At 39.1% G+C, this 11,946-nt stretch overlaps 1 protein-coding gene across 1 annotated transcript in view; it reads right to left on the bottom strand.

The window, feature by feature from the left end:
* LOC309549666 (mast cell carboxypeptidase A-like) overlaps nucleotides 1-9,689 on the bottom strand; it is a 53,663-nt gene extending 43,974 nt beyond the window's left edge. Inside the window, exons 1-5 of the mRNA XM_082250069.1 lie at nucleotides 9,571-9,689; nucleotides 9,382-9,457; nucleotides 2,801-2,925; nucleotides 2,503-2,599; nucleotides 2,320-2,421 (exon numbers count right to left, since the gene is read on the bottom strand). Coding sequence (XP_082106195.1) covers nucleotides 2,320-2,421; nucleotides 2,503-2,599; nucleotides 2,801-2,925; nucleotides 9,382-9,457; nucleotides 9,571-9,674 — 504 coding nt within the window. The 5' untranslated portion in view covers nucleotides 9,675-9,689. The remainder of the gene's footprint in view (nucleotides 1-2,319; nucleotides 2,422-2,502; nucleotides 2,600-2,800; nucleotides 2,926-9,381; nucleotides 9,458-9,570) is intronic.
* Between the last annotated feature and the right edge of the window lie 2,257 nt (nucleotides 9,690-11,946).

Below are 11,946 nucleotides of genomic sequence, written 5' to 3' on the forward strand. Positions count from 1 at the left end.
GAATTCCGAACTTTTTGGGCAAAAAGTTCTAAATTCGGCCGAACCTCGAACACCCAATGTTCGGGCCGAACCGATGGTGGACCCGAACCGTTCGATCATCCCTACTAACAAAAAATTCTAGAGAAGGACAGTATGCAGTACACTGAGATTGAATTACTGCGCATAAAGTTCCCTGTGTTTTGCAAAATAAGAATTCCCACTAAATTAATTCCATCCTAAATATTTCCTCTTTATTTCCTGTCTGAATGTAAGATAATACCTATTCAGACCCATCTTTAGAGCAAGTGAGCAATTGATATCACAATATAGCTTGATCTCCCTTTCCACCTGCCAAAATATTGTTTTGGCCCATTCATTGTTGGGCAAACTTCTCAAGGAAGTGTCAGCTAAAACATTATAGTAGGTAAAGAAATCCCACAGGGACTTCATGCACCTAAAGAACAAAAGAGCATCATAGGAAAATATAATTTTATACAAAGAATGCCTTTATCATATTTCCAAAATCGTATGAATTGTTTGGATAGTAGAACTGTCTTCTCTAAGGAACACTTTTCTTCGAAGGTCTATATTTATCATTGAACTTGCTTTCTTCCACAGCACAAAATGTGTTCTTTTTCCTTTTGTTCTTTATAAAAGAATTAAGCTTTTTTTTCAATAAGGTAGCAATGTTATGTAAAGCAATTGAATTCAACAATCAAAACACAAAAAACACCAGTGAATATCCCGCAATAGTGTCCATTCAAATAAAGTGATAAAAACAGTCCCAATGGAATGTACACAGTGAATAAAAAGTCAGAATCCAAAATGCCTGGTGAAGAAAGAATTAAACTGATAATGTGTAGACCACGTGAATAGGAATTCAGCGTCCCACCACCGGCTTAACTTCTTACCAGAAGGTTGGAGTTTATGGGCGTATAGAAAAAGTTCTGCTCCAGAGATCATGCAGTAAAAGGGAAAAGACCCAAACGGGTTAAGCCACTAACTTTTCCCAGATGGAAAGAAGGAGAGTAGCTGGCCTCTTACCGGATAATTAATAACTTGGGCTGTAAATAATCATGCATTCCTGTCCTGCATAAGGTAGGTTAGAAAGGATCTCTGGTGGAATCTCATGTATCTTGTCCTCAGTATGTATGGGAACAGAAAAAAGGGGACCGCCAATAGTGCATTATCGTTTAAACATTTATTGAAAACAAAAGAAATACACTTACCCTTATGTAGTCGGCCTAGTGGATCAGAGTGTGGAGCTGAGCTGCGAGGTCCAGGAGAAACTGACGGTGGAGCAATGGCAGAGGTTCAGTGTCACCTTCCAGGGGAGCCCCACAGTCGCTGAGCTGCGAGGTCCTCCTGGACCTCACAGCTCAGCTCCACACTCTGATCCACTAGGCCGACTACATAAGTGTAAGTGCATTTCTTTTGTTTTCAATAAATGTTTAAACGATAATGCACTACTCTCCTTCTTTCCATCTGGGAAACGTTAGTGGCTTAACCCGTTTGGGTCTTTTCCCTTTTACTGCATGATCTCTGGAGCAGAACTTTTTCTATACGCCCATAAACTCCAACCTTCTGGTAAGAAGTTAAGCCGCTGGGAATTCCTATTCACGTGGTCTACACATTCTCAGTTTAATTCTTTCTTCACCAGGCATTTTGGATTCTGACTTTTTATTCACTGTGTACATTCCATTGGGACTGTTTTTATCACTTTATTTGGATGGACACTATTGCTGGATATTCACTGGTGTTTTGATTGTTGAATTCAATTGCTTTACATATCTTTGTATATGTGTTTACTTTATCATATCACTAGCACCTATTGATTGTCTCATAGACTCTATCACACATGTTTTGATATACATGATTTATTTGTTATTTGGTTAGCGCACCTGATTCACTACATTTACTCCATACACTATTCATCATTCTAAGGTAGCAGCTTCCCACTACCCAATCAGCGCACTTTTTCTTTTCACATTTCAAGGTAGCAATGTTAGTTTGTAAAATATATGACTGATAGTTTGGTATGTATATATTTTTACATGCATTCTTTCATAGTTGCCTGAAAATATATAATAAAAAGAACATACATTCCATTTAAATGTGAACACTTTTGCAATAATTATAGTGCAAGTATTATATATTATGGATGAGGTTTAGGATTTTCAACAACGTTGGGTGTTCACTGCTTGACAACTGGCTAAACTAAATAGGGTGTTTACCCAGCTAATGAACTAAAGCAGACTTGCTGATCACTATTCTATATTTAGGTTTTTCAAATAACGTGTCTTATCCTGAAATTCCACATAATGTGACAGAAACTTTTACCTTCAAAACGTGGATTGGGTTTCCTTCAAATGTATTTCCGATTGTAATCAAGGAGGCCAAATTTGGGTATCTTAATGAAATGGAATAAGCCCAGATGGCGATCTAATGAAATGGGTAAAACCTTAGTAAATCTTCTGGCTGAAGCTATGTGAAAGAATATAGAGGAATTTCTTTATTACTCACCTCCCTCCATTGATGGTACCTTGGCATACTCTTCTCATATTTGCCTTGTTTTTTAAACTGGTTGTCAACAGCTTCTTGCAAGTTAGGGATAATGACCCTGATATGGAATAACAAAATCACAATATGAACCAATCTGAAATGTACAAACTTCACTTCCAAAGCATTAGCAGTGGCACATTTATGTACTAGCAGAATACTAAAAGACTGTCTTATATTTCTAATATATGCGAAACAGACATGAATAATGCAATCATTCTTGCTATTCCATATTAAGCACAAAATATATTAAAACACTTACTTGTACTGAATTCCTTTCTTGTTTAATAGATGCCCAATGATTTCTGAGTGCTCTGCATTAGCGCGGAAGTACACGCTGGATTTTGGGGTAATATGATAAGATGATTTAGGTTTCCAAAAATCAAGCTGCAAAAGTTATAAATGTCAGCAAATACATAGACAGAGGTAAATTTGATGCATAATTACTGTTAGTTAAACAACTGATCTAACTACATCTATGAGGGGTCTTTAAAAAGTTTCTGCACTTTTAGATTTTAGTTGGGAATGGTAAGGGCGCGAGGGGTTATGCTGATGGCGTAAAAACGGTACACTGATGGGAAAAATGCATTGCAAAGGAAAGTGACAATGTAGAATAGTAATGTAATTTGTTTTTGAAATTCTTAAGAAAAAACTAGAAAAAGTGCAGAAACTTTTTGAAGAACCCTCATATGTTTAGTTTTCTTTATTAAAGAGATCTGCAGTTCTTTATATCTTTTGTATCAATATTATTTTAGTTGTTTTGAAAAGGAGCAGTGCTATCTTATTTAAGACAGATTTTCTATAAGATTGTGTGGTATGAGTTCCCTAAACTCCTTTGGTGGTAATGCTTTGTTTATTAACACATAGGCATAAATGAGCTCTAAAACTTAGCAAAACTGCACAAAGTAGGAGCAGAGATAATGTAAAAAGCATAGAACTCCACAGTCACTAATAAGATTTATATATATTGTAGTAGAATCATTAAAGGCTAAGTTTACTTTTTTTTTCTAAATTTCACCTTCCCTATGTACCAGTATACCATTAATGTACCTTTGTTGCAGAAAATAAAATGTTTTCTCTATATTCTATAACAGGCATTAGCTTCCATTATCTCCTATGGAAAAACCCCCTCTATTACTTCCTGGTATGACATTCTTAGAACAGTAAAACTGTTAGAAGGAAGTACTTCAACAGCTGACCTCATTAATTCACACCCTGCACCTGTCCTCCTCCCCCTCCAGGAGATTGCTCCAGCCCACCTCTGTACTTACATGTTTCTCCAATGCAGGCGATGTCAGTGGGCAATGTTCTCATTAACTTCTGCAGGTCTGCCCCAGGACGGCACCTATGCCCCGAATCACGTATAAACATATATATATATATATACATGATCCCGCTCTTCTGGGTAGGACATGAGCATGCGCTCTGCCAGCGGCAGGTACCAGAGACTCGATGTCCCAGACATCTAACCAGTGTTGGCAGAACTGCGGACAACAGGGTTCGCAGAACCACTTAGTGTGGTCCTGCCAATCACTAGCTACATACTGGCCTTCAATCTTTTGAATCCTCTAAGATATCATGTCTGTCCCAATATAATTTTTCCCAGAGTTAGCCCTATTGAACTTAGCCATAGAAAATATCCCAAACCCATTGAGAAACACAGTAGTAAATGTATTGTTGGCAGTGAGACTAGTGAAGACTTGAGACTTGATGAAACACTGGAAATCTTCCCTAGTCCCAACGACCTCCGAGGTGGTATCCTTAGTTCACCAACATTTCACTCATTAAAAAATGTATGCACTGGCCCCTGACTCTCCTAATGCCACTATTGATAAATGGAATTCCTGGTTAAATGGTATGACAAATATATCAACACTGTGAAATGAATACAATGCAATCACAATGATTTTGCTTCTGTTCTGACTCATGTTCTGTTCTGCTTTGTTCTTTTCTTTTTCTTTGTATTTTTTGTTGGGTTTTGTATGTTCCTAAGTGCTATCAAAAATTGTGATAATGTCTTCCAAATACGGGCCTTGGCCTATTTTTGTGGATATTTGGAAGCTTTTACAATTAACTTTGTGTATACTATGTTGAAAAAGCTAATAAAAACGTATTGAAATTAAAAGAGAAGTATGGGAATTAAAAGAGAAGTATGGAATCGGGTTTTTGCAGATTCATACTTACCTAGCTGGATGCTGCATCTGTCTGATGCTGCATCTGTCCCTCGCTTGCTCTAACACTGAGAACCAAGTGATCAAACACCGCTGATCGCTCAGTTCTTAGGGCTCCCTGAGCAGAGAGCTGGTGACTGTCAGTCACTGCTCTCTGCTCTGCCCCCCCCCGCACTCACTGGAGCACTGGGCTGTGGAGAGGGCAGGAGCAGCTGGCTCAGGCTCTCAGCAGGTCGCTAAGAGGCTGAGCTGGGTGCCAGTCCAGGCATGTGGGTGGATCCCAACTATATGGTCGCGATCTTGGGCCTGGGCCGGCTCTGTGAGGTCAGCCCACAGCAGGCTTCAACTTGCTGTCTGCTGAAAACAAGTCACAGAAGTGCAGCTCGTTCTGCACTACTGTGACCCGTTGCTGTCACTGATGTCACAGAGCCGGTCCAGGTTCAGACAAGATTGCGACCATATGGTCGGGATCCACCAACATGCCTAGAGACACAGGAGAAGTCCAGCCAAACAACTTTTAAAACATGAGGATGGGCTGTATAGTATATGAGTATATGCATGTAAATGCATGTACATGCACACAAGGGTAAAAATTCTAAAATCTAGGGGATGTGGTGTATGCATGGAAAAGATATGACCAGCAGCAAATGTATATGTCTATATGTACTGACCCATCAAAAACAATGGGCTGCATTTAAGTCAGCCGGAATGCATAAAAATGCAGCATTTTTTGGTGTCTCTTTGCAAGAGCCCTTGAAGTGTCAGTAAACTTAAATTGTTTTTGTTGTCATGGAATAAAAATTGTCTTTTGTCTACCTATAGTTTGAACCTTTTTATCTTAATTATTTGCATTCCTAGGAAATACCTGGTTAATCCTGCCATTGTTTTTCTTCTGATTTGCAACTCATTTACAGCCAACAACCTGGCTCCTGTTGTGCCATTCTCCATGTGCATGTTCAGGTTATTCCCTGGGAGGAAGCGTTTACTTCCTCTTTTTTCCCTTTGAAGCCACCCCCTCATGACTATTTCCAGTGTTTTTTGAAGTGGCTCCAGCAAAAGGGAATAAAGGATTCTTCTCCCTTCCTAAAAGCCACCCCATGTGACTACCTACAGTGGCTGGAGGAGCAGCTACCGCAAAAGCGATTGACAGATTCCACTTCTTCTCTGCTAGCTCCATGTAATACCCTTAAGCAGTTTGAGGGGTGGCTCCAGTTGTCAATCTGCAGACAACCCCCCCCCCTCCATCGGTCTCAACATTATACATATTTTTTTTATTATAGTTGTCATCTTACATTTAACAAAGGGCTTTCATGTTGTTTATGTACACTTTTAATTAAAAATAAAATAGTGTTTTGTTTTTTATTTTTTATTTCAACACATGACTGCATCCCTCGGCAAAAACTTGTGAACGTCTACTGTGGTGTCATAGGTTGCCTGCATGTTCCACCCATAGATCTCCCAGTGTAGTTCGAAGGAAGGAGGGATGGTCACGTGACTGGGTATAAAAAGCTTAAAAAAAAAGTATTTTACAATAATTTTAAAAACTGGTCTGTATGCAGTTGTTTACAGGCTTCTATTCTCTTTTTATATAGACCAAAGCAGGGGTTAAAGGGTTTAGATACATTTTAGGAGATGTTATTTGATAGGTGGATTAAGGCTATACCACCATCATTCCTCTTTAGTCTTTTTTACTAAACCTGATTATATGAAGCTAAATAGTAGAATACAGGCATACCCCACTTTTAAGTACACAATGGGACCAGAGCATGTATGTAAAACGAAAATGTGCTTAAAGTGAAGCAATACCTTATTTCATTTCTCAATGCATGTAAATACACAAGCTCTATAGAAAATCTTGGTCAGCTTGACATGGCATTGCTCCCAAACCATGTGATAAGGACACCAAGCTTGGGGAGCATGTTAAGGGGATCCAGGACTATGACATGGTAGATTACCTAGGCAAGCTGGCCGGCCACAAAAAGGATATGTTGTAGTCCTGGGTCCCCTCTCGGTGCTCCCTAAGTTTGGTATCCCTGTCACTTATGGTTTGGGAGCAGTGCCATGTCAAGCTGACCAAGATTTCCTATAGACGCCAATGTTAAAAACCGGGAGTAGTGTCATGCCAAGCTGAAGAAGCTGTGTCCTTACTCGCGAGTGTATGTAAAGTGAGTGTACTTAAAGCGGGGTATGCCTGTATATAGAACAAGTTAAATAGGCTACAAGAAAGAGAGATATCAAACAGCATTGGTACTATTAAATAATTAGGTAAATATTAATTAATTAGAACTATTAATTAAAAGAACATTCTGTGTAATCTAAATAGAATGCAAGAAGAAGAGTGGATCATAAAGAGTATTTTTAGTTTTAAAGCTGTACACACCTAAATGCATATATGAAAATCATATAGGTGCAGTTTTGCTTGCCAAAGGAGTTGTATTTCTGTCCATCCAGCTCTGAGATTTACACATCTCTGGTACACAGCACAGCCTGATTTTTTCACTGCTGCAGTGAAGTAACACTTACAGGTCCTTTCTGTCCCTCAGTCTGTGACTGAATGTTGGAAAATGAAGCCGCAAATGAATGGGCTCATCTCTCTGCCACTCTGCTCTCACCAGCATTTTCTTGCATTGCAGTACAACTATTTATCTCCCTGTGATGCTTCTACACCACCCTCTCTGAGCTCTGCTATTGGAGCTGCAAAAGTCTAATATATTAACGTCACGTACTTATGTTTAATCAATCTAAAAACTTACATTTAGTGATGTATTAATGAAATTTTTTTTAGCTCTGGATAGAGTAAGGAACGGGTGGACCATCTGTCAAATATTAGTTGTTGCCTGTATCTTCAATGGAAATAATTACTCCTGTATTGATACTGTTGATGAATCACAAAACGCACAAAAGTCCTGATTTTAAAAAGAATATTCTTTAGAAATTCGACCCATGTATGCCCAGCCTAAATTCTACACCCACCAGACATCTAACCTATGTTGGCGGAACTGCGGACAACCGGTACCACTTAGCGTGGTCCTGCAAATCATAAAACATTTTAGCTCTGAATACAGTGAGGAACTGGTGGACCATCTGTCAAATATGAGTTGTTGCCTGTATCTTCAATGGAAATATTTACCCCTGTATTGATACTGTTGACGAATCACAAATCGCACAAAATTTCTGATTTTCAAAAGAATATTCTTTAGAAATTCGACCCATATATGGCCAGCCTAAGTTCTACCCCCAACATCTAACCAATGTTGGCGGAACTGCGGACAACCGGCTTCGCTGTACCACTTAGTGTGGTCCTACAAATGAAAAACATGTTAGCTCTGGATAGAGTGAGGAACGGGTGGACAATCTGTCAAATATTAGTTATTGCCTGTATCTTCAATGGAAATATTTACCCCTGTATTGATACTGTTGACGAATCACAAAAAGCACAACATTTCTGATTTTGAAAAGAATATTCTTTAGAAATTCGACCCATGTATGGCCAGCCTAAGTTCTACCCCCCAGACATCTAACCTATGTTGGCGGAACTGCGGACAACCGGTACCACTTAGTGTGGTCCTGCAAATCATAAAACATTTTAGCTCTGGATAGAGTAAGGAACGTATATTAAAAAAGAATAGCGCGCAAATGCAAAAGAAATAACTACCAAATCTGAAGACAATCCATAAATAAAAATGGGGGTTTGGTCCCACCATATGGCCATATCGTGCTCAAGTAAGGAACGGGTGGACCATCTGTCAAATATTATTATTAGTTGTTGCCTGTATCTTCAATGGAAATATTTACCCCTGTATTGATACTGTTGACCATTGTCACCAAGTGAGTTGTCCAGCTGTCAGAACATGAGGGAGGATTAAATCGTACAATGGGCTGACAGCAAACCCCCCCCCCCCCCCAAAAACGGAATGGATTTTAACCCTTTCTTACTCTAAATATTTTTTTAATGACAATAGCTGCATAATTTTTTCATCTTTTACATCTGCCTGGAGTTTAACTTTAAATTATATAAATATTTTTTACATTGGCATTTTCCATTCAGCCCAAATAAATAGTGTTTGAAGATGCTTTTAATAGCCTTGATTTATACTTTTTACTTGTTCAGTACAAATTTATTTAATTTGTCGGCACATTTTAAATGTACAGTCCCTGGCAGGCATAGTTTTTTTTACTGAATTCTACTATTCCAGCAAAGACATACTGAGGATGATTTTCCAAAGCAGTTGAGAATCTTGACACAATAGATTGTATGAATATTCACTTAAATTATCCAATCGTGTGAAAGCAAATTTCTGTTTACTTATTTCATCTGCAAATGACTAGATTGACTAAACTGTATGAATATTCACTCAGGTTATTCATAAGAAATAAAGGCTTGTAAATTATTTAAATAATTGATCCATGCAAAACATGTTGATTGAACAACTATATTTTGGTAAGTGAACCAAATATTTTCATGCCAACAAATATTGAAAGAAAAAATACTCACATTTACCATACCTCATATAATTTTGCGAATCGACCCGTGTCTCATGCAATTAGATACAATGCTACATATCTAGTTATAATTGGCAATGTATTGCCAGTAACCAGTACAGTAAAGGTTGGAATTTTCAGTTTGACATGAGCACATATTTAGATCAGAAAAGTTAAGTATTTGTCTTACCCTCATTGTTTTATCCAAATGTTTAATGAACTTTACTTCCATTTCATTATGTGGTTTGACATGGAATACTTTTTCGCTGTGAAGGTGAAAAGAAATCAGCTGCAGCCAGAATTTTTATAATGAATCTAAATATATAAATCTATATTAGATGGATAGATAAATAGGTAAGTAGACAGACAGAATACATACTTGTCAAAGCGACGCCTTTTGGAAAAGCTGACACTTGCCACCACACAAGGCAAAAGCAGCAGCAGCTTCATATTGTTCAGGCACAGAAATCTCATTTTGGTCATTTTCAAATATTTTTCTTTAATCTTTCTTCTTTTTATATTTGTTTCTTATCTTTAGAGTACATGTGATCATCACCAGAATGTCTTCAGTTATTTTCTTATCATATTTCCAACAACGCTTGTACAAGAATTAAGCCTTATCTAGGATTCAATCATTTTCAGGCTTAAATGTGAAAGATCTAGACAAGACTTTGTATTTGTTCCAAACAAGCATGGAGCTTGAAAGGATGATATTGTGGAGATGTAAGGGTCTTTTCACACGGACTTTCCGATCAGGTACACCTGTCAGTTTTTCAGGCGGACCTGATCAGATGCTCCATGCACCCCTTTGGAGCAGTGAATGCCAGCAGTGACATCTCCGCTGACACCCGCTGCTATCCGATCCAATCTGGTCCATGAAACCCTATTTTCCATCTGTCTGGAGGATCGGTTAGGATCAGATGAAAAGGACAGTCCGTTTTCATCTGATCTCCCATAGAAGAGAGCGAGGATCAGACAGAACTGTCTCTGCAAATTAAGCGGACACAGACCTGTCATCTGCCTGCTCAGTGGGTTTTAATGGAATTGAGAACATCAATTTCAACACAGAGGGCTTAATACAACTGTGGGAAAAATGCAAAGCTGGAGTTTAGCTATAAATTGTGTGTATATATATATATATATATATATATATATATATATATATATATATTTTTTTTTTTGCTATCTGACGACAGCAAGTAAACACAAAATGTCGGAATTGTCACCAGAGAAAGGGGTGAGGGGAAGTCCTGCTGGCTCCTGCTGCTTTCAATCACAGCAAGTGGGGCGGGAGTAGGGGGTGGGGCTTATAGATGTCTTATAGATGCAGACAGCTGGCTTGGGAACGAGCATGCACGACTGCCCCACACAGCAAGCGACTTGCTATGGGGGCACTCAGCAAGGGGGAGGGGGCTAAAGCTTTGACAAGTAAAACCTGGAAGCTAATTGGTTTCTATGCACAGCTGCACCAGATTTTGCACTCTCCAGTTTTAGTAAATCATTCCCAATATCTAGTCACGCGCAAGTAAAATAAAAAAAAAACAAAAAAATAAGATTTTTGCCTGCACATGATTGGATGAGGAATGTCCGCTTAGCTTTACCACACGCTTTCACTTTGCAAAGTAAAAACTCAATCTGAAAATTAAACCCACTCTACTCCTTGAGGCCTCTTTTACACGGGTGCCTGCATTTTACAGGATCTGCTTGCTCAGCGGGGGATCGCTCCACTGATCCCTGCTGAGCAGGCGGATGACAGGTCCATCTTGCTCACTGTGCAGAGCGGAGACAGACACAGTCCTGTTCTCCTCTATGGGGAGATCGGGTGAAAATGGACCACCTATGTGAAAACGGACCACCTGTACATTTTTATTTGATCATATCCAATCAGATCTGCCAGACGGATGTAAAATAGGACCACCATCTGTCTGGATATTGCGGACAGGACCGGGTAGCGGCGAGTGCTAACGGACATGTCACCGATGACATTTGTCGCTCCATAGGGGTGGATGGAGGGTCCGATCAGGTCCGCCTGAAAAAGGCGGACCCGATCGGACAGCCTGTGTGAAAGGACCCTAAAGTCCCGTACACACGATAAGAAAATCCGAAGGGAAATTTCGTCCGACGACCGATCTGCCGATTTTCGCATTGTTAGTATGGTGCTTTCGACAACCGACTCCGACTTTTCGGCTGACAAAATCCTGATATGCAGGCTATATAATTTTTGTTGTCCGTCATAACAACATCCGAATTTCATCTCATTAGTACAGAAGATTTTGACGGAAAAAAAATCTTAAGAGCAAGACTAGGCATGCTCAGAGACGAAAGAACACATACAAAACAATCCAACACATGAAATCACTTCTGAAGTAGAATTCTGTCGTACGGGAAAATTAGTATGAAAATAACCTCTTCACTTTCCACATCAGACTAGCATGCCACAAAAAACGGACGACATATCGTTCGATAATCTGATCGTGTGTACGGGGCTTAAGTGTATCACTGTGAGATGCTTTGGACTTATGACTAGGTTTGCAGCTGCATGGATGCATAAGCATATGCTCTTTTTTCTTTAGTAAGTCAGGCCAAATATTTTTGTACCACAACAAGGAACAAAAAATGTACTAACATCAGAAAAGTTACATTCCAATATATTTATTCACCATCATATCAAAAAAACTGTAAAACAGTCAACATCACATAAATTAGTGCCTCCCATCCCAACCCTTCCCCAACCATTCCAGATCACCCAATATCT

The sequence above is a fragment of the Pelophylax lessonae genome (assembly GCF_965119305.1).
Source record: "Pelophylax lessonae genome assembly, chromosome: 3".
Lineage (NCBI taxonomy): Eukaryota > Metazoa > Chordata > Amphibia > Anura > Ranidae > Pelophylax > Pelophylax lessonae.